At 39.1% G+C, this 23459-nt stretch overlaps 3 protein-coding genes across 4 annotated transcripts in view; 2 read left to right on the top strand and 1 right to left on the bottom strand.

Annotated features, from left to right (window-relative positions):
- The window catches only part of LOC110452819, a 12476-nt gene extending 11841 nt beyond the window's left edge, over positions 1-635 (top strand). Inside the window, exon 5 of the mRNA XM_021501512.1 lies at positions 1-635. This exon is cut by the window's left edge and continues 1 nt beyond it. Within this exon, the coding sequence (XP_021357187.1) occupies positions 1-338 (338 nt within the window). The 3' untranslated portion in view covers positions 339-635.
- LOC110452820 overlaps positions 1-15208 on the top strand; it is an 18065-nt gene extending 2857 nt beyond the window's left edge. Inside the window, exons 1-4 of one of the 2 annotated variants that reach the window (XM_021501514.1) lie at positions 12892-13000; positions 13285-13473; positions 13635-14004; positions 14345-15208. In XM_021501514.1, coding sequence (XP_021357189.1) covers positions 13297-13473; positions 13635-14004; positions 14345-14802 — 1005 coding nt within the window. In that variant the 5' untranslated portion in view covers positions 12892-13000; positions 13285-13296 and the 3' untranslated portion in view covers positions 14803-15208. Of the gene's footprint in view, positions 1-12891; positions 13001-13284; positions 13474-13634; positions 14005-14344 lie in introns of those variants that run through there. The other variant, XM_021501515.1, reaches the window with a different exon arrangement.
- On the bottom strand, positions 6216-8609 carry LOC110452822. Its single transcript, XM_021501516.1, has 4 exons — positions 8514-8609; positions 8101-8294; positions 7399-7768; positions 6216-7092 (listed from the first exon to the last, which is right to left on the bottom strand). The coding sequence occupies exons 2-4, from the start codon at positions 8275-8277 to the stop codon at positions 6650-6652; spliced, it is 990 nt and encodes a 329-aa protein (XP_021357191.1). The 5' UTR covers positions 8278-8294; positions 8514-8609; the 3' UTR covers positions 6216-6649.
- Positions 15209-23459: the final 8251 nt, after the last annotated feature.

The raw sequence follows: 23459 nt of genomic DNA, 5'->3' as shown, positions 1-23459 counted from the left end.
CGATTCTCTCGTCTGTCTTTCACCCAATCAACGTCATACCTCAGGGACAAACCCAAACTTCAGGGATTCACTTCCTACTCCCGTCCTCCGCACAGCATCAAGGACAATCCATACAGAACCATAAACCAGCTGGTTATGTACCTCAGAACGCCTTTCCTTTCATTTTCGGTCATTTGTTTTCCGGTGTAACCGGAAGTCAGCCATGTAAAGCTACTCCTCGATACCGAGCCGTCTACCAGTACGCTGACAAGTACTGTGCGGTACAGTGTAGTAGAGGCAACTGTCCGGGTCTACAGTACTGTACATCGGCGTGCCGGAGGTCGACAGGTGGCAAGTAGCGTATTTAAAACTTTTACAAAAAGCACTGTGTGTTTACAATACGCTCAATTTTCTATTCACATGTCATCATTCTTTATCGATGAATTGTTAATATTATTATTTATCATCTTTTTACATTTATATTGTTCTCGTGCATAATACATTGTCAGTGCCAAAGACATACAACATATAATAGCACATTGTTTGGTGTTAGTGAATGATGCCACACATCGACGTTTTATAACTTTCTAAGATGCTTTTGTCATGATGTTATCATTTAGTGTATAATATAGCATTATGAATATATATATTTTGTATAGGAGATGCGATTGTGTTGAACTTTACATATTTTTGATAATAAAACTTTGAAAAAGGAAATATAGAGCTTTTTGTATCTATTATCAAAATAGATATATACCATTTTAGGTAAAATAGAACACACAAGACCGTCAATATACCAGGACAATATCTATAAAACTGTTATTTCTGTATGTGTCAAATCAATAAATTACATATCTTGACATTCTACACTATCTCAACACCAAAGACTGATGTGGCACACTGAACCAATACACAAACACCTGGACAATATGTATACAGGTATAAGACATTATTCCGTCAACACACATGGGGCAATGTGTCAATAGCTTACAAAACTATTTCATGTAATCTATATTTTATAAGCAGAAACAAACTTAAATAAAATTGTTATTCAATTTCAACCCCTTATGTTTTGCCAACCAGTCTGTTGTGTGTCAATCAAACGTACTTTAAACCATTGTCCATCCGAAACAGTTTAACTTGATACCATGTTATCTAACGATATGCAACAAATAGAAGTAATAGATGGATATTAAACAAATGTGCAAACATTTAACGTTGGTGTATATCAAGGCTGTGAACCCGAACCTTATTATTCATTAATTGATTACCTATTGGGTTAATTACGCTCCCGTGTGAAACGTTTTGCCGAGGACATCGCTCTTTGTTCTAGGCATAATACAGATAGATAAATGAGGATCTAGATATAATGTCGTTTTGGGTAAATATATCGGAATTCAATAATACAAACAGAGAAGTAAACTAATCAAACATAGATAATTCTCAGATAACTCGTGATAATTAATTTCCTATCTATATAGTTGATATAAATGATAAGAATCATGAGTAGAACATGGTCAGAAAAATGTTTGATCACATGTTTATGAAACAGTTCCACCAATGATATAAAGTTTAAACACAAACTAGTGTTGTGTGATATAATCTCACGCAGAACAAATGTGATCTTCTTATTAAAATATCTCAGAAGTATATCTACGGATATGTAAATGTACTTACTGAAGAAAGACATGATATTTGAATGCATTTTCCTTTTATATTATCGTGTTTAGTCTGCATTAAACCCAACAGCACACACAGGTTATACTCTGCTATGTTTTTTGTCGATAAAATAACAAACACTTAAATTGTCGAAAACGAGCATTTATTCTAAATGCCAGAAATCGAACATATGTATACATCTTTGTGTTGATTTTTATAATAAGGTGTACAAAGAACCAAAAAAGATGGGGCTTGCTTCAAAATAAACTCCACAAACTTGAACTTAAATATTACCATATTTCTGTTCAAGTGCCCCATACAATTATAAAATGCTGCAGCATGACTGTTTTAACGGGGTAGTACGGGGACATTTTATGCCTATTTTAACAATGATCAACAATCATCATCTTACATATTTTTTCATAATTCTTCTCTGTAGGACTGACCAGTTTGATTAATATCATATCTTTGCGGAACAGGCCACCAGTTTTAAATATTTCCATCATGAAGTCTTTAGCGAACCTAACAACGATTTTGAAATAGCATCCTATTAATCGCGAGTTTGGTATTTGCGAATTTGTAAAAACTACAGCCTTAATTTTTCAAGATAATGTATAAACCAATGATTTAAAAAAAAATATTTAAAACATCTCAATCCAACACTACTAAACAATTTATTCAAGTGAAATTTACACGTACTGCAATCATATAACTGTACTGATACTTTAAAGTATGATGATTGCTGTAGAAAATGGACATATTTCATATTTTCACCAGGGAAAATGTGAGTCAGCTGCATTCAAATGTATATAAGGACCATCTTACATATAACCCAATTTGTGATCATGAAACTTTAATGTAAAATGTATGGAACTGCTTCCATTGCCCTAGATAAGCGAAATAAATTCCGACGTGTTCTAGATTACATTGTAAAGTCTTCAAGATTTTAACCAGCATCGTACTGCAAAGTGACTTAACTATTCGATCTTAGAATTCTATTATAAGTGGTTACCATGCCACTTCGTGTAGGGAACAGAGACTGTAATGTGCCTCTAACTACACAGCAGAGGCTGTTAAAAGATCCAATATGTTATTGATTTCCATGTGTAAACACCCAAGGCAACAGGTTGGAGTTTTATTTTATTTACTTTAAGTTCCAATATACACAAATGTCTGTCATATATGTCTACCTATCTTGGACTTTCATGGACACTGCATGTGCCTAATGTATTTTTGCATTTACCAGTTACAAACAAATAGAATTAAAAGTACAAGACGCACGAATCCCTAACGAAACATTCATGTAAGACACCTGACAAGGATTGGGGACGAGAGTTATTAACAAAGTTCTCCACGAAACGATTAAAAGATTATATGGAACAATAAACATTATGAAGTGTAAATCAATTTGACACAAAAATATAATCAAGTATAAACTTCACGATCAGAGTTTCGTGTCTGAAACAGTTGACTTGCACATAACTGTGAACATTTTATCACCAAGCATACGTATCTAATTGAATTTAAACAACAACCTAGTTAAAACATATATCATACCTTTTTGTATAAATATATTTAGTTACTACATCCCATCGCATGTATCGATCGTCCTCTAGTTATAATTTAGTTTTCCACGGACGGTACATTGACCTAGTTATTTTTCCATTTAGAAACGATGTTAAAGTAGTAAGCAGCTCCTAGTTATGAGAAAATGGAAAATCTGATCAATTTTCATATTTTCAGCTGTACAGGTAGTTACTCTTTCGCAAATTGATTTAGCGACGTAGAGTTAATAATTCAAACGGATAAAAAGTTTTCTAAGGTGGGTGTTACCTCGTTGCTGGAATGTATTCTGGTTCACATGGGATACCATACCGGGGTAGTTTGTGTAAAGCATCTGTTGTATAACAGAAAGTTGTAAATATGTAACGTTATAAAGGATTTCATAGACTATTTTCAACTTTCACTTTATTCATTAATTGACATACTTTTCACCTTTAGTACCATTGATGCGTCCTAGGTGGACAAAATTGTTAAATTGCGCATGAAATTGTTCACACTCTGTATCGACATGCTTAATTTGTAAATAGATGTTTTCTTAGTTCCTAGGCCTAGTGATAAGTAATATGACTGCAGCGTAGATTGAAAATTCTTCTGTAACAATATATGGCTGCGGCGAAGGTTGAAATGTTAAACTTTGGAAACTTAACAATCATTCAAGGAGTAATGTCGATCCTGTATTTCTATATATTTACATTCTGTATGCTTAGACCCATTGACAAAAATTACATTCATAAATGCATAACACAGGTGTTCATAGAATCTCAGCACGTGGGAACTGATAGTAACCTGATCACACTGCGTAGTAATACACTACAAAAACTACTCACTCGGAACGACCGACCTAGATGCTTAATTCTTACATCTTAAAATATTATTGAACTGTGCTTTGTGAAATATCCACGTATTCACGTGTCCTGTGCTACAAATAAACATTGAATATGGAACTACATTTTGTTGTGTTATTGTTGTTGACGGTTGCTAAGATCTCTCACGATAGTGTCACATTTCCCCGCGAAAAAACACTGTTCTCGCCACTGCGTTGCACCCGTGTATAAGCAGGAACAAACCCTGTTTATTTGTTTTATTCGTTGTTATATCGATCCACTGAAAGGATTCGTCAATGTAAATATAAGGAATGATATTTATTTTTTCAACATTTATGAGGTCATAACAACAATGGGTTTTTGGACATATTTTACATGAATCGCTAACGCGATTCATTCAATATGTCCATAAACCCATTGTTGTTATGACCTCATAAATGTTGAAAAAATAAAAATCATTCCTTAAATAAATGATATATGTTATATACAAGAAAGATATCATATACTTCAGATATGATATAAATGATATCAAGTATATAAGATATCTTATATGGATTGAAATTAATTGACTTTTAAATCGGGGAGCTTATTTCTCCCTCGAAGAATATATTCGGAGCACGTTTTTCAGGATTTGTCAGAATTGCGGAGAGGTATGCGCTACTGGATGATTTGTAGGCCAGTTGGTCTTTTTCGCCTAGTCTCTGTTATGGCGTATCAAAGGTTGTCATTATACACAACCTAAAGGTGGGCTCAGACTGTTTAATATTGCGATTTGTCTACGGTTTGTAGACAGCAAGTGAGACCCTCGACAGGTTCTTGTCGGAGAGACTTCGTTTTCAACATCATGTTAAAACCTTGTTCCAATATAAGGTAGCTGATACAACACGTTTTCATTCATTTAAGATATCTGATATAGTTAGTATATGATACAATGTATATAACATATATTAGATATGTCATACATTACAGTAATTGTATATAGATATCATATTTGGTAGAATGGTGGTGAATGATACGCTACTGGATGATATGTAGGCCTATTCGGTCTATTTCGCCTTGTCTCTGTTATGGCATATCAGAGGCTGTCATTATACACAACCTAAACGTAAGCTCAGACTGTTTAATATTGCGATTTGTCTACGGGTTGTAACCCTCGACAGGTTCTTGTCGGAGATACTTCGTTTTTAACATCATGTTAAAACCTTGTTCCAATATAAGGTAGCTGATAGGATAACGAGTTTTCATCCATTTATTTGATATCGTATATGATATATCTTATACAATATATTTATTATATATGTCATACATTACAATTATGTTATATAGATATCATATTTTCAATAACATACATGCATGTATAACTTATGAAAGTTTGGTTATAAACAGCTAATGTTTAACAAGGTATATTAGCTCTGAAAATACATTTCAGTTCCTGATCATTTGTATTTATTGATGGTGCTGGAAGACTGTTCCATTAAGTTTACTTCTCGTGGGAAGAAAGTTCTTCCTTAATTCAATGTTGTAGTTAAGTGTTTTTGAATATCCCCTGGTACCATGTATTTCGGGAAAAACCTGTCGCAATTAAATCTGGCGCTTTTCGATCATAGCATTACCTATTGCACTTCTCAGCACAAAAAAGGTAAGTTCAGTCCTTACTCATGTCTTAAATGAATGTTTTACACATGTTTTTCTGAGAGTTTTCCATGTGTTTTAGTTGAATGGTTTTACATGCTATGTCTTGGAGTATTTTACATCATCAGAGTTTTTTTCACATGTTTTGCAGGAGTGTTGTTTGATGAAGATTACCGAATGATAAACTTGTACATCATAAATTGAATTTTCAAATCAATGATCTAAACAATGAACTTGAACAACGGAAGAAATTATCAAATGCAATATTATTATTAAATAATTGATTTTACGTTTTGCTCTAAAATCACTGAAATACTAGAAAACAAATATTGTTTCAGAGAAAATAACACCATATCTTCTTATTTTATTATCAACATACACAGGCAATCGCTGCCCCCATTTCTGTGGAATCTTTGTCTCATTTTGTTTCAATTTCATTTCATATTGTGTGTTTTTGTATTGTAAATAGTGCTAATACAGCAAAAAAGGACAAAATCGGGTATTTTTTTTATATATGAATTTTATTATAAAAAAAGGAAATGTTTCAATAGTAAATAGAATGATGTATAAAAAATATGATGATGGGAAAAATAAATAGTAACATCATGTCAAGATTGTTTACACAATATTAACAAAACAATAAATCTTATCTATATAAATCTCTTTTCAATTTTACTATTTAATTAAAATAGTAACTGCAAAACGATGGAGATAACGTGATATAGATACATACCACCATATCTGTATTATGCTCAATAAAGATTGTAAAAATAGTTACAATCGCTGTGAATCTTTTCTAAATGAAATATACGAGGCACAAATCCTTCGATTCGAGCTAAGCAGTTTTAGTGTTACACCGCATCAATGTCATAAATACATTTGTCAATGTAACTCATTGTGAGTTCAGTATGTATAACCTCAGACTCCGATGTTGATATGAAAATGTTCTGCTAAATAAATAGATATATTTGTATACGCTACTTGCCACCTGTCTACCTCCGGCACGCCGATGTACAGTACTGTAGACCCGGACAGTTGCCTCTACTACACTGTACCGCACAGTACTTGTCGGCGTACTGGTAGACGGCTCGGTATCGAAGAGTAGCTTTACATGGCTGACTTCCGGTTACACTGGACAACAAGCTACCGGAAATAACAGGATAAGTGTTCTGAGATACATAGCTAGAGGGCTGATGGTTCTGATAAATGTATCCTTGATGCTGAGCCGACGACGGTGGTTGGGAATTAATTACTGATGTTTGAGCCTGTCCAGCAGAAATGACATGGATTGGATGATAGACTGATGAATGTATCTGTCCGGATGAATATGACGGAGCCCCCGTGGATCCAACACTGACGTCAGCACAGCCGTAAAACTGCTCTTGTTCTCCACACCCCACACAGCAGTGAGCTCCGTCACAACCGTATGAATTTCCTGTATCAATATGAAAGAAGCTATTTATTACACAAACAAACGTAGTTTTTATTTCATGATGTAATGAAAGTATGAAACAAAAAATGATAAAATTTCAAAAACAACTTTATGAGATAATTTATTGAGTGATGCACTTGAATATTACAAACAAGCTTGTGTGTGGAATCATATGCAGGTCCAGGGTAGCATTGAAATATACTTTTAAACATTGCGTATTCTTCATTGATCCTTATCGATAAACGCAAACAAAGCCTTCATGGTCGTAATATACCAAATATCTTTATGTGTTTGAATACAGTGACTGACCTGTGTTGTATTTCCACTGGAGAAGGCACTGAGAACACGTTACACCGGCCGGAAGTTTGAGATGGATTGTATAGTTGGTAGGATGACCAGCTTCGTAAACTCGAGTACTGCCGTCAGTTTGCTGTAAGACATGCTGGTCCAGACACGCCTGGGACACACGGGTACTGGGGTTGTTGTGAGGACACAGGCGGAACTCGAAGTAACCCTTGTGTGACGCCGTTATCTGGACGTTGACTGTGATCGTCTGTCCCTCGCTGTAGTGGCGGACAATAGTTCCGGTGGCATACTTCCCGCCAGCCTCGTGGTCACGTGGTCCATTCCATGGATCGCCACAAACACCACACTTCCCACCATTGATTTTCCACTGACGCTGTCAAATAAAAGACAAAAAGTGATTATGTAATTGATTAAACAACTACAACTTGGTATATTTATATTGTTAATTGTTTTGCATGAAATTGATTTAACAAATACAGTTTGTTTTGCGTACGTTTTGCGTATCTTTCCACACTCTTGCTTTATCCTTCCTGCTTTATCCTTTTCTGTAGTATGTATGAACAATACCTTAATGATTTAATAAAGTACTTTAATATATTTTGATAACTGTATTATGCATACTTCTATTTTGGTGTTTGATATATGCTATTGAAACGAAATCAGTATTTTTAAGCATTGCATGTTAACAATAGAACGCTAACTCACGTTGAATCCTCCACAGAAGAGCTGATTGTCGTCGTAGTTTGGGGGAGAGTTGTAGCCAAACCTCCACATACTGGCCCTATCCGGAGGCTCCAACAGTCGACCATGACCTTTGATCCCAGATATCCATGCGCCCAATGTCAGGCACATCAACAGTGTCACCATGGTTACAGAATTCATGCTGATCCGTTAAGTTTCTGGAAATGTGAAAAACAGGCGAATTGTTAGCAAAGCAATTGGTCTTTTTTTCAAAATTAAGTAAGATATTGTTCATTCCTAATATATTGAAGCATTACTTTCCCTTAGCATAAATAAGTATCAATATAAACTGACATTCACATACAAAATAGATAAAAGTATGAAGAAAGAAGCATAACAGTTTGTTAAAACTTCATACTATTGAGGGACGTACATACCTTTTGCGAAAAGTAGCAGTTGATATTAAATCTCAGTGTCCTACAGAACTTCAGTGTTGCTTTCTCTGTGTTTCTTGTACTGTCGCCTTCCTGTTGAGTTTGTTGGTATACAGAGAGCCATGTGCTCCTGGTATTTATAGTAAACTGTCGGAAGTGTAGTACACAAACAATTGAGGTCATTACGGTACAATGTTTGTACAGGGACGATAACATTTTTTAAGATAATGATACAGGGATATCTAGGAATGACGCCCTTGCCAGTCAATGGTGTTCGATTTACTCCACGTTAATACCGAGGTGACGTCGTACCCCTACTCATAAACTTATCAATGGACGTGTGTATGGTCAGTTCTGACGGAAAGATTGAGAGCAGCAGTTACTAATCAAACATATCTAACTTTATCGCATGCAATATGTTAGTATATACAAAACGTATACAAATTATATTTGCGTCATCACACAATCAACCTTCTTATTTATGATCGGTTGTACGCTTGTGATTGTTTCATATCTTGTTTCATTTCTGGATTTTCTACGTGTAAAACAAAGTTAAAACACAAAGATTTAGTACGTATCTTCGTCAAACGACTCTTTATGAAACTTTTACGTTCTCTAATGCAGCCACAGGTTAATAGTAATTAAAACAATAAAATTTCAAGTAGATAGCATAGATTTAAACATAAAATTAAACTAAGAGTTATTTCTCCTGTTGAGTAATGCACTATGTAACTAAGGTTATCTACCGGAAATTCCTCAACAAACTCTTATGAGATTTGACCGTCGTCGTCATGATAGTGTCTACCTGACTATGACATCCATTCCCCGAGTCATCACGACGTTGGCGATAAGTGGTGCATGGTCCGTTTTTCTTATGTCATCGTGTTGTCACTGTAGTGTACTTAATATGCTATTTTTAATTTTACTGATAAAAGTAATCACGATATGCTGGCTATTTTGTGTATGAATATTTATTAAAATCGTCAGAGATAATCTGATAATATTATACACAGACATTTAAACAGTGTAATAAAGTTTTCTTGTGCTATTCAGAATTTGTGTTATACATACTGTTATACAACGTACAAGAAGATGCCTATTTGAGGTTTCATAAACTTACTAATTTGACATTCAAGATATTCAAGCTTCTAATTCGCCGTCTAAACAGCAGCATTATATTAAACTTTATTCTGTGTTTTCTGAAGAGTTACCAGTCGATTAAAAAGACAACAACAGGAAGAGACATCAAAACCACAGCCATCGGTGAGACAACAATAGGAACTGGAGTGACATTAAAACGCGGCAGTTACTGGACAAACACAAGAACAATAGCAACTTGGGAATATCAAAACAAGAGGAGAGACATAAATCCATAAACAACAAGTCATTGTTATTCATAACAGAGACCCATATGCTTTAACGATCGTCTTAGTTGCAATGCATTTTAATTGTGGTTGTAATATGGCAAAGCAAAATAATACATTAACAGCAAATATGTTTTTTAACTGTGGGCTTTACTGAGAAAACGATGTTTGAGAGTAACCAACATATATAGCTTGTAACTGTCAGAATGCAACAGAAAAAGCTTTTATACAAGCTATATTATGTTTATTGATATGGCGTTACAACACACTCGTTATCAAAATTAAACATCCATGAGAATAGAATGTTACTTTTGTGTTTTGCCTGTTTTGGTATAGTCTTCCTTTTTTCATGTCAAACATGTCACGAATTTAACAAAGTCTTAATTACTTCCCAACGAAAGTAAGCAAATAAATCTGAACAGCTGATGATTGGTTGATTTTATTCACAAATTCGATCAAGCATCGTTGAGCCTTTTTCATGCATTTAAGTATTTACTTAAACCCTATTTGGCTGCCCCAGCAACTGGGGACGGTGTCAGACATCACCTAGGTGATCTAAAACAGTTTATGAGTCGAAACTTGTGGTATCCGGGTACGAGGAAATCCTGACTGCCTGTAGTGATAGTGACTGGATCATCCCTGTGATATGTCACCATTATGTCGTGCGAGTGATTCAGAGTCGGGGATAAAACAGGATTAACTTTAGTTTTGAGTAGCGTAAACAGACGTCATGATATTATAACAAAATATTAATAAAAAAACATGCTCATTTATAGGAAGAATTAAACTTTATTTACACAACAATAAATATTCATTATCGATTTATATTATTAGTGTATGAATTTTATTTTGACACTTTTCTGATTCGAAAATACAAAAGGCTTCTCCGAAATTAAATATTAATTGAAAAATGATATTTTGCTATCGTTAAGGTAACGTAATGAGACTATAATATATATATATACAACTGTACTTTTTCTAATATGTCTACAGTCAACCAGCAGCCCTTTATGAATTCTTATTTTTCATGGCATCTTATAAGGAGGCACAAATCAAGGTACCATATTGCTACCACAACGTAACACTTCAGCCACAGCCATTTTACCCACGCTACCTCAACACCTGTCCAAAGCAACTATCTCCTTTTAAAACAAAATGAGAACGCCAGAACGTCCACCATAATGTCTTGGGTCGCACTTCAATGAATGCTTTCTTGTAAACTGGAGCATGTCCGCTTACTTTCCTCACACAGATAAAAAGGTTATTTATTGATCTCTGCTCCGACATCAGTGTCGACAAAGATCACTTCAAACATTAACTAAACAAGATTTCCGCAACAGTGGATGTTTTTTCGACGTGTTTCGTTTTTCGTTGGTCCAAGATATCACAAAAACTGACGGTCCCTAAAATATGTTTCTATGCTTACTTTTTCTAGTTTGAATACATCTAAAGGTTTTTAATTGCTTTGAGTACCGAAAACTATTAATACAAAACCGATATATTTTATAGGTTTCAAGACATTGCGTTATATGTCAAATAACAAAGAGCACTTTATGGATGACATCGCATTCAATCAACTGACAAACCAACGGCCATGCAATGGTTGACATAATCTACCTTGCTGTGAAAGTGATGTTCATTTAAGGTATGAAATCGTCCTCGACATTTTTATCTGTATAGTGGCAGATATAGATAAGTAATCTTTTCATCCACGAGTAGAAAGTATGTGGACATGCTCTGTATACGATATATAAGAACATATTATTTATTTTAAACCAGGTACGCAATTGGTTTCAAAGAGAACTTATGGAGGACGCTCTATCTCCTCAAGAAAAAAGTCACTAATTTGACAAATGTGATGCGTAATAATTACCTCTTGTGCAGCATTGGGTATAAGAAACTAAGAGCAAGCTAACCATATTAATGATATTGATTTTCCGAAACCTTTCATTAGAATGATTGCATACCGCATAAAATATTGAATCAAGAATGTGTCTGAATAGCATTCTCGGATAAACTAAATTGACTTAGGATGCCTGTATAAGACAGAAAATAATATGTATGCTAATCCGGTTAGAAATATTAGCTCAAGACTTATTCAGTAAAATATTGTATCTTTTTATTTTATTTATAAATGGTAAAATCTCAAACTTAAAGCTTGATCGTTATAAAGATTAATTTTCCCTAAATGCTGAATACATATATCATAACAGAGAAAATCGACCAAATTCAGCTATGTTTTTTAACCCACTTTAGGATCAAGAAATAAAGCACTAATTTGACCAACTGTGATGTTGTGATGAGTGCGTTGCAATAATATTGAGTTATCAAGAAGGCTGAAAAGCATTCTCGAGTAAAATATTGGCTTAAGAGGCCTGTATAGAATGGAAAATAATATGTATGCTAATCTGGTTTTAGATTTTAGTTTTAGACATGTTAGTATATTACCAATTCGTTGAAGCATTGCATCTTTATTTTTTTAAATACCAGACTTAAGTTGATTTCACACACAACATTATCAACGTTCAAGCATAGCTATCAGAAGTAATAAGGATCCTTGTTGTATCTTGGGTAGATATTTGTATCGGTGTGACGTTAAACAAAATAACGTCTTTTAAAACTTCTTTCACCAAGTTCCTATAACAAAATGGCGTATTGAAAACTTATCTGTACAGGTAGATAGTATGTGTGCGTCCAATATGTTATTTATAAACACAGGTGTTCATTATAAAATGTATTTAAAAATAATTGACTCGGCCACTTTTGTCTCCAACAAACCTACACAAAAGTTATGTCGTCATATGTTCTTATCGTATTGTAAAGGCACTAACATCAGTACCGTTGACAGTTTGACCGAACGGGAAGTCCGTAAGTAAGTACAGTACAAGTGTTGGAGTGTCAGGTCTTCATTTCGCCGTATCCGTGTTCTATAGAAATGTTATCTTTACAAAACAAACATTGTACCGTAATGAACCCAGTTGTTTGTGTTGTATACTTCCGATAATTTTACTATAAATACTAGGAGCACGTGGAGCGTTGTATACCAACAATACCCAGGGAAGAATACAGTCGCAACTGACGAAGACAACGGCAGAAACTAGAAGACCGAAGTATACGGCATTACAGGTACGTGTTTATGTACGAAATGAATTTTAGTTTTTGTTGAAGTGAGTTTGTACCTGAGTTTAGGATAAATAATATCTAAGAACATTTTAGCACATGTTTAGCTATGTTGTGTCTCGATATCTAAGAGCTATTGTCACCATATATGTTTTCATTGATCTTCTATCAATATTTCAACTCTATAATAATTCTAACAATATTCAAATAAGTAGGAATTCCTCTCCTAGAAATGCTGTTAAAATGTATGGTTGATTAGGAAAGGCGATGTAACAAACTGACTCTTGCAGGAAACCTTCAACATGAGCATTATTACCATGGTGACACTATCCATACTCCTGACGCTAAGTGTGTGGATATCTGGGGTCAGAGGTCATGGTCGACTGTTGGAGCCTCCGGGTAGGGCCAGCATGTGGAGGTTTGGGTACAACTCTCCCCCAAACTACGACGACAACCAGCTCTTCTGTGGAGGATTCAACGTGAGTTCTTATTCAACTTTTGAACAACATTTTGTTTTGAATGCAGTAAAACATTTCAAACACCATACAGAAATATGCAATAATACAATAAGCAAAATAAATTAAAATCGATTGTTCCATAACTTAAAAATTAAATAACAACAGTATTTTATTTTTGACAGCGTCAGTGGAAAATCAATGGTGGGAAATGTGGTGTTTGTGGCGATCCGATGAATGGACCACGTGAACACGAGGCTGGCGGGAAGTATGCCACCGGAACTATTGTCCGCCATTACAGCGAGGGACAGACGATCACAGTCAACGTCCAGATAACGGCGTCACACAAGGGTTACTTCGAGTTCCGTCTGTGTCCTCACAACAACCCCAGTACCCGTGTGTCCCAGGCGTGTCTGGACCAGCATGTCCTACAGCAGACTGACGGCAGTACTCGAGTTTACGAAGCTGGTCATCCTACCAACTATACAATCCATCTCAAACTTCCGGTCGGTGTCACGTGCTCTCAGTGTCTTCTCCAGTGGAAATACAACACAGGTCAGTCGCTATGTTTAAGTCTAACTGGCATTCTTTTGGCATATTGGCAATAAAACCACGTATAGAAATCATTGGTCCTACGGTCCAATGTAGTCGATATGTAAATGGAACATGCGCTGAATAAATAACAAACGTGATTTATTCTTGTTCATTAGGTGATGTTATGTACCAGTCTAGAATCCATGTTTGCCTTCCTTCTACCTCAGGTCGGATGATTGGGTTTTATTCATAGTGATATAAATTTATATATAAATACCTCCATGTACATCATCACATTATAGGATGTTAGAACATCTCATTTATGTGAATAGACATTTGACTCTGTCGCTTCTCATTACAGGCAACTCATACGGTTGTGACGGAGGTCATTGCTGTGTGGGGTGTGGAGAACAAGAGCAGTTTTACGGCTGTGCTGACGTCAGTGTAGGATCCACGGGGGCTCCGTCATATTCAGCCGGACAGATTCACTCTTCTGTCTATCGCCCAGTCAACGTCATATCTCATGGACAAACTCAAACTTCGGGGATTCACTTCCTACTCCCGTCTGCCACACAGCATCAAGGACAATTCGTACAGAACCATAAACCAACTGGTTATGTACCTCAGAACACTTATCCTGTTATTTCCGGTAGCTTGTTTTCCGGTGTAACCGGAAGTCAGCCATGTAAAGCTACTCCTCGATACCGAGCCGTCTACCAGTACGCCGACCAGTACTGTGCGGTACAGTGTAGTAGAGGCAACTGTCCGGGTCTACAGTACTGTACATCGGCGTGCCGGAGGTTGACAGGCGGCAAATAACGGGTAAAGGGGAAGTACATGATAAACTCATGAAACCTTTTTCTCCTTTATTGTAATTCATGTAATTTACGTGTTTTTGTTCAGTTTTTCTCCTTCATGAATGATAGAACTCATAATAGAATTGGAAAAAAATACAGTTTGTAATCTTATTTATATCGTCATTTATTGTGCATAATACCGTCTGAGTGTCAAAGACTTGTGTTGATATTTTCAATGATGACATGTTCATTTATGTTTTGTATTAATGTATTTTTTTCAAGTGTGTGTTGACATAGACACTGGGGAGGAATAGCATTGTCTAATGATCTGTATTTATTTTGCATACATATTGATGATTGTAATATCTTTTCGTTCCTTTACATACTTTGTTTATACATGTACAACATCCTTTTTGTAATAAAATTCATAAATATGATATATTTACTCGTTGTAGTAATTTATTCAACATTTGACAAGTATGAAAGTGCACACATGAGATATCAACTATTTTCCCAACCTACCTTTTTTTCGCTATCATGCGATACAAAGTCAGATAGATAGATATCTGTGTGTACGTTCTATCCATTGCACTTCTCATGGTTATAATTGAGTGTGCGAAATATTTAGCTTCTAATGGTTTGGTTTGGTCAAACATTATAAAACCAAACAATTTCAAACGAAAGATGCCGGGCGCCCACTTATAATTATTAGAAGTGGCCAACTTCTATACGTTATAACTAGCATTACTATCTACAAAAGTCACTTAGAAAAGAACATCAATTCTATAAAACAACATTTACTACAATATCATGTGCAACTGGAACGATTTCAGATAAAACATACAAAGAAAGCATATGTGCTCAGACATCCAAGATTTGATGGGTCCGTTAAGATACCACCTTTGGTTACTGGAATGATTCGCTGTAACGCGACATCGTTGGCATGAGCCTGCTGTCATTGAGACATATAACTATGTCATTAATATGTACACGCTTACATAAGTAAGAAAAACATATATTTATTTTACTCTATACTTCAATAAAATTTGTGATGTGTGAGTTTATAATCGATTATGTACTCATTAGAGAAAGCTTACCCTAACATCTTACTTCTGGGTGGATGTTAGAAACAACAACGAGAGAATACCGAAGGGTTAACAAATTCGAAAAACTAGAGTAAAATATGAAGGATGGGAAGGTTTATATGGAAACCTTTGAAGGAACAAAAGAGAATAAGATCTGGGCCCGTATTCATAAAACCGTTCTCATACTCAAGCATGATTTTTGTGTTCAAGCCTAATTTCTTGTTCTGGTTATAAATTGATAAATACATCTTATTTTGTCAATGATTTGGAAACATTTTGAAGAGACGTAAAGCCAAATACTGTTTTCAATGTTTAAATTTGACTTTTTGATCGTTTGACATGATCTAAGCTAGTTACAATAAAGTTGGTTTGAGCACAGATTCCATGCTTGAGCATGAGAACGGTTTCATAAATAATATGGGCCCTGAGCCTGTGTTCATGAAACCGTTCTCCTGCTCAAATTCTAAACCTGTGCTCAAGCCCAATTTCTTGTTCCGGTGATAATTTGATAAACAAAAATAACATTTTGTCAAGTTTTTGTAACAATTTTTGATTGTCTTAAAGACTTGACCTTTTGACCTTGTTACGTTATATAAGCAAGTAATTAGTAAGTTGGTTTGATCACAGAATCCACGCTAGAACATGATACGGTTTTATGAATACAGACCCATGTGTACTGGAAGGATTAGTGTCCTCTGCTTCATCGACGACTACCACTATATGTGGTAGATAATAGCAACAGTAAAACTTCCAGTCGGGCATTGATGTCACGGAATGTCAACACTGTAACCTCCAGTCGGGCATTGATGTCACGGAATGTCGACACTGTCACCTCCAGTCGGGCATTGATGTCACGGAATGTCGACACTGTCAGGCATTGATGTCACGGAATGTCGAAACTGTCACCTCCAGTCGGGCATTGATGTCACAGAGTGTCAACACTGTCACCTCCAGTCGGGCATTGATGTCACAGAATGTCAAAACTGTAACCTCCAGTCGGGCATTGATGTCACGGAATGTCAACACTGTCACCTCCAGTCGGGCATTGATGTCACGGAATGTCAACACTGTCACCTCCAGTCGGGCATTGATGTCACGGAATGTCAACACTGTAACCTCCAGTCGGGCATTGATGTCACGGAATGTCAACACTGTAACCTCCAGTCGGGCATTGATGTCACGGAATGTCAACACTGTAACCTCCAGTCGGGCATTGATGTCACGGAATGTCAACACTGTAACCTCCAGTCGGGCATTGATGTCACGGAATGTCAACACTGTAACCTCCAGTCGGGCATTGATGTCACGGAATGTCAACACTGTAACCTCCAGTCGGGCATTGATGTCACGGAATGTCAACACTGTAACCTCCAGTCGGGCATTGATGTCACGGAATGTCAACACTGTAACCTCCAGTCGGGCATTGATGTCACGGAATGTCAACACTGTAACCTCCAGTCGGGCATTGATGTCACGGAATGTCAACACTGTAACCTCCAGTCGGGCATTGATGTCACGGAATGTCAACACTGTAACCTCCAGTCGGGCATTGATGTCACGGAATGTCAACACTGTAACCTCCAGTCGGGCATTGATGTCACGGAATGTCAACACTGTAACCTCCAGTCGGGCATTGATGTCACGGAATGTCAACACTGTAACCTCCAGTCGGGCATTGATGTCACGGAATGTCAACACTGTAACCTCCAGTCGGGCATTGATGTCACGGAATGTCAACACTGTAACCTCCAGTCGGGCATTGATGTCACGGAATGTCAACACTGTAACCTCCAGTCGGGCATTGATGTCACGGAATGTCAACACTGTAACCTCCAGTCGGGCATTGATGTCACGGAATGTCAACACTGTAACCTCCAGTCGGGCATTGATGTCACGGAATGTCAACACTGTAACCTCCAGTCGGGCATTGATGTCACGGAATGTCAACACTGTAACCTCCAGTCGGGCATTGATGTCACGGAATGTCAACACTGTAACCTCCAGTCGGGCATTGATGTCACGGAATGTCAACACTGTAACCTCCAGTCGGGCATTGATGTCACGGAATGTCAACACTGTAACCTCCAGTCGGGCATTGATGTCACGGAATGTCAACACTGTAACCTCCAGTCGGGCATTGATGTCACGGAATGTCAACACTGTAACCTCCAGTCGGGCATTGATGTCACGGAATGTCAACACTGTAACCTCCAGTCGGGCATTGATGTCACGGAATGTCAACACTGTAACCTCCAGTCGGGCATTGATGTCACGGAATGTCAACACTGTAACCTCCAGTCGGGCATTGATGTCACGGAATGTCAACACTGTAACCTCCAGTCGGGCATTGATGTCACGGAATGTCAACACTGTAACCTCCAGTCGGGCATTGATGTCACGGAATGTCAACACTGTAACCTCCAGTCGGGCATTGATGTCACGGAATGTCAACACTGTAACCTCCAGTCGGGCATTGATGTCACGGAATGTCAACACTGTAACCTCCAGTCGGGCATTGATGTCACGGAATGTCAACACTGTAACCTCCAGTCGGGCATTGATGTCACGGAATGTCAACACTGTAACCTCCAGTCGGGCATTGATGTCACGGAATGTCAACACTGTAACCTCCAGTCGGGCATTGATGTCACGGAATGTCAACACTGTAACCTCCAGTCGGGCATTGATGTCACGGAATGTCAACACTGTAACCTCCAGTCGGGCATTGATGTCACGGAATGTCAACACTGTAACCTCCAGTCGGGCATTGATGTCACGGAATGTCAACACTGTAACCTCCAGTCGGGCATTGATGTCACGGAATGTCAACACTGTAACCTCCAGTCGGGCATTGATGTCACGGAATGTCAACACTGTAACCTCCAGTCGGGCATTGATGTCACGGAATGTCAACACTGTAACCTCCAGTCGGGCATTGATGTCACGGAATGTCAACACTGTAACCTCCAGTCGGGCATTGATGTCACGGAATGTCAACACTGTAACCTCCAGTCGGGCATTGATGTCACGGAATGTCAACACTGTAACCTCCAGTCGGGCATTGATGTCACGGAATGTCAACACTGTAACCTCCAGTCGGGCATTGATGTCACGGAATGTCAACACTGTAACCTCCAGTCGGGCATTGATGTCACGGAATGTCAACACTGTAACCTCCAGTCGGGCATTGATGTCACGGAATGTCAACACTGTAACCTCCAGTCGGGCATTGATGTCACGGAATGTCAACACTGTAACCTCCAGTCGGGCATTGATGTCACGGAATGTCAACACTGTAACCTCCAGTCGGGCATTGATGTCACGGAATGTCAACACTGTAACCTCCAGTCGGGCATTGATGTCACGGAATGTCAACACTGTAACCTCCAGTCGGGCATTGATGTCACGGAATGTCAACACTGTAACCTCCAGTCGGGCATTGATGTCACGGAATGTCAACACTGTAACCTCCAGTCGGGCATTGATGTCACGGAATGTCAACACTGTAACCTCCAGTCGGGCATTGATGTCACGGAATGTCAACACTGTAACCTCCAGTCGGGCATTGATGTCACGGAATGTCAACACTGTAACCTCCAGTCGGGCATTGATGTCACGGAATGTCAACACTGTAACCTCCAGTCGGGCATTGATGTCACGGAATGTCAACACTGTAACCTCCAGTCGGGCATTGATGTCACGGAATGTCAACACTGTAACCTCCAGTCGGGCATTGATGTCACGGAATGTCAACACTGTAACCTCCAGTCGGGCATTGATGTCACGGAATGTCAACACTGTAACCTCCAGTCGGGCATTGATGTCACGGAATGTCAACACTGTAACCTCCAGTCGGGCATTGATGTCACGGAATGTCAACACTGTAACCTCCAGTCGGGCATTGATGTCACGGAATGTCAACACTGTAACCTCCAGTCGGGCATTGATGTCACGGAATGTCAACACTGTAACCTCCAGTCGGGCATTGATGTCACGGAATGTCAACACTGTAACCTCCAGTCGGGCATTGATGTCACGGAATGTCAACACTGTAACCTCCAGTCGGGCATTGATGTCACGGAATGTCAACACTGTAACCTCCAGTCGGGCATTGATGTCACGGAATGTCAACACTGTAACCTCCAGTCGGGCATTGATGTCACGGAATGTCAACACTGTAACCTCCAGTCGGGCATTGATGTCACGGAATGTCAACACTGTAACCTCCAGTCGGGCATTGATGTCACGGAATGTCAACACTGTAACCTCCAGTCGGGCATTGATGTCACGGAATGTCAACACTGTAACCTCCAGTCGGGCATTGATGTCACGGAATGTCAACACTGTAACCTCCAGTCGGGCATTGATGTCACGGAATGTCAACACTGTAACCTCCAGTCGGGCATTGATGTCATGGGATGTCAACAGTGTAACCTCCAGCCGGGCATTAATGTCACGGAATGTCAACACTCTTGCTTTCAGTCGGGCATTGATGTCACGGAATGTCAACACTGTAACCTCCAGTCGGGAATTGATGTCACGGAATGTCAACACTGCAACCTCCAGTCGGGCATTGATGTAACGGAATGTCAGCACTGCAACCTCCAGTAGGACATTGATGTCACGGAATGTTACCTCCACTGTAACATTCATACATTCACAGAAACAAAAATCAACTTATATCACACATACTTAGTACTTACAAATGTAGCTATTTATAATAAATATGTAAAACACAATCCAGAAATTCCACAGATCACAGCACTGAGCAAATTGTTTAGAATCTAGTCTATATATTTTCACAGTCTATAACAGTCTGATTGGTCCAGACCTGTTTGCCGAATCCATAGAAATCCTGATGATCGTCGTGACTGTTGAAGAAGGCCTCAGCGTCGTGACTGTTGAAGAAGGTCTTAGCGTAGTGACTGTTGGAGAAGGCTTCAGCGTCGTGACTGTTGAAGAAGGTCTCAGCGTTATGACTGTTGAAGAAGGCCTTAGCGTCTTGACTGTTGAAGTAGGCCTTAGCGTTGTGACTGTTGAAGAAGGCATCAGCAATGTGACTGTTGAAGAAGGCCTCAGCGTTGTAACTGTTGAAGAAAGCCTCAGCAATGTGACTGTTGAAGAAGGCCTCAGCGTCGTGACTGTTGAAGAAGGTCTCAGCGTTATGACTGTTGAAGAAGGCCTCAGCGTCGTGACTGTTGAAGAAGGTCTTAGCGTAGTGACTGTTGGAGAAGGCTTCAGCGTCGTGACTGTTGAAGTAGGCATCAGTAATGTGGGTGTTGAAGAAGGCCTTAGCGTTGGGACTGTTGAAGAAGGCCTTAGCGTCTTGACTGTTGAAGTAGGCCTCAGCGTCGTGACTGTTGAAGTAGGCATCAGTAATGTGACTGTTGAAGAAGGCCTTAGCGTTGTGACTGTTGGAGAAGGCATCAGCGTCGTGACTGTTGAAGAAGGCCTTACGGATGTGACTGTTGAAGAAGGCCTTAGCGTTGTGACTGTTGAAGAAGGCCTTACCGATGTGACTGTTGAAGAAGGCCTTAGCGTTGTGACTGTTGAAGAAGGACTTAGCTTTGTGACTGTTAAAGAAAGACCCAGCGTTGTGACTGTTGAAGTAGGCCTTAGCGTTGTGACTGTTGAAGAAGGCATCAGCAATGTGACTGTTGAAGAAGGCCTTAGCGTTGTGACTGTTGAAGAAGGCCTCTTCGTCGTGACTGTTGAAGAAGGCCTTAGCGTTGTGAGTGTTGAAGAAGGCATCAGCGTTATGACTGTTGGAGAAGGCATCAGCGTCGTGACTGTTGAAGAAGGCCTTAGCGTTGTGATTGTTGAAAAAGGCCTTAGCGTTGTGACTGTTGAAGTAGGCCTTAACGTTGTGACTGTTGAAGAAGGCCTCTTCGTCGTGACTGTTGAAGAAGGCCTCTTCGTCGTGACTGTTGAAAAAAGCCTTAGCGTTGTGACTGTTGAAGAAGACATCAGCATTGTGACTGTTGAAGAAGGCCTCTTCGTCGTGACTGTTGAAGAAGGCCTTAGCGTTGTGAGTGTTGAAGAAGGCATCAGCGTTATGACTGTTGGAGAAGGCATCAGCGTCGTGACTGTTGAAGAAGGCCTTAGCGTTGTGATTGTTGAAAAAGGCCTTAGCGTTGTGACTGTTGAAGTAGGCCTTAACGTTGTGACTGTTGAAGAAGGCCTCTTCGTCGTGACTGTTGAAGAAGGCCTCTTCGTCGTGACTGTTGAAAAAAGCCTTAGCGTTGTGACTGTTGAAGAAGACATCAGCAATGTGACTGTTGGAGAAGGCCTCAGCGTTGTGACTGTTGAAGAAAGACTCAACAATGTGACTGTTGAAGTAGCCCTTAGCGTTGTGACTGTTGCAGAAGGCCTTAGTGTTGTAACTGTTGTAGAAGGCCTTAGCGATGTGTGACTGTTGAAGAAGGCCTTAGCGTTGTGACTGTTAAAGAAGGCCGTAGCGTTGTGACTGTTGAAGAAGGCCTTAGCGTTGTGTTTGTTGAAGAAGGCATTAGCGTTGTGACTGTTAAAGAAGGCCTTAGTGTTGTGACTGTTGTAGAAGGCCTTAGCGATGTGACTGTTGGAGAAGGCCTTAGCGTTGTGACTGTAGAAGAAGGCCTTAGCGTTGTGACTGTTAAAGAAGGCCTCAGCGCAGTGATTGTTGAAGAAGGCCTTAGCGTTGTGACTGTTGAAGAAGACATCAGCAATGTGACTGTTGGAGAAGGCCTCAGCGTTGTGACTGTTGAAGAAGGCCTCAGCGTCGTGACTGTTGAAGAAGGCCTCAGCGTTTTGACTGTTGAAGACGGCCTCAGCGTAGTGACTGTTGTAGAAGGCCTTAGCGTTGTGACTGTTGAAGAAAGCCTTAGCGTTGTGACTGTTGAAGAAGGCATCAGCAATGTGACTGTTGAAGAAGGCCTCTTCGTCGTGACTGTTGAAAAAAGCCTTAGCGTTGTGACTGTTGAAGAAGGCATCAGCAATGTGACTGTTGAAGAAGGCCTCTTCGTCGTGACTGTTGAAAAAAGCCTTAGCGTTGTGACTGTTGAAGAAGGCCTCAGCATTTTGTTTGTTGAAGAAGGACTCAGCGTTGTGACTGTTGAAGAAGGCCTCAGCGTCGTGACTGTTGAAGAAGGCCTCAGCGTTTTGACTGTTGAAGACGGCCTCAGCGTAGTGACTGTTGTAGAAGGCCTTAGCGTTGTGACTGTTGAAGAAGGCCTTCGCGTTGTGACTGTTAAAGAAGGCCTTAGCGTTGTGACTGTTAAAGAAGGCCGTAGCGTTGTGACTGTTGAAGAAGGCCTCAGCGCTGTGACTGTTGAAGAAAGCCTCAACAATGTGACTGTTGAAGTAGCCCTTAGCGTTGTGACTGTTGATGAAGGCCTTAGTGTTGTGACTGTTGTAGAAGGCCTTAGCGATGTGACTGTTGAAGAAGGCCTTAGCGTTGTGACTGTAGAAGAAGGCCTTAGCGTAATGACTGTTAAAGAAGGCCTTACCGTTGTGACTGTTGAAGAAGGCCTTAGTGTTGTGACTGTTAAAGAAGGCCTCAGCGCAGTGATTGTTGAAGAAGGCCTTAGCGTTGTGACTGTTGAAGAAGGCCTCAGCG

The sequence above is a fragment of the Mizuhopecten yessoensis genome, unplaced genomic scaffold (genome assembly GCF_002113885.1).
Source record: "Mizuhopecten yessoensis strain PY_sf001 unplaced genomic scaffold, ASM211388v2 scaffold6893, whole genome shotgun sequence".
Lineage (NCBI taxonomy): Eukaryota > Metazoa > Mollusca > Bivalvia > Pectinida > Pectinidae > Mizuhopecten > Mizuhopecten yessoensis.
Note: the sequence above shows the minus strand (reverse complement) of the source record. Positions and strands in the feature narration are given on the sequence as shown.

Coding starts and splice junctions, on each gene's coding strand:
- LOC110452822 (XM_021501516.1), bottom strand. CDS start 8,277: ATGAATTCTGTAACCATGGTGACACTGTTGATGTGCCTGACATTGGGC. Junction 7,769..8,100: donor TCTTCTGTGGAGGATTCAAC/GTGAGTTAGCGT, acceptor TTTATTTGACAG/CGTCAGTGGAAAATCAATGG. Junction 7,093..7,398: donor CCAGTGGAAATACAACACAG/GTCAGTCACTGT, acceptor ATATTGATACAG/GAAATTCATACGGTTGTGAC.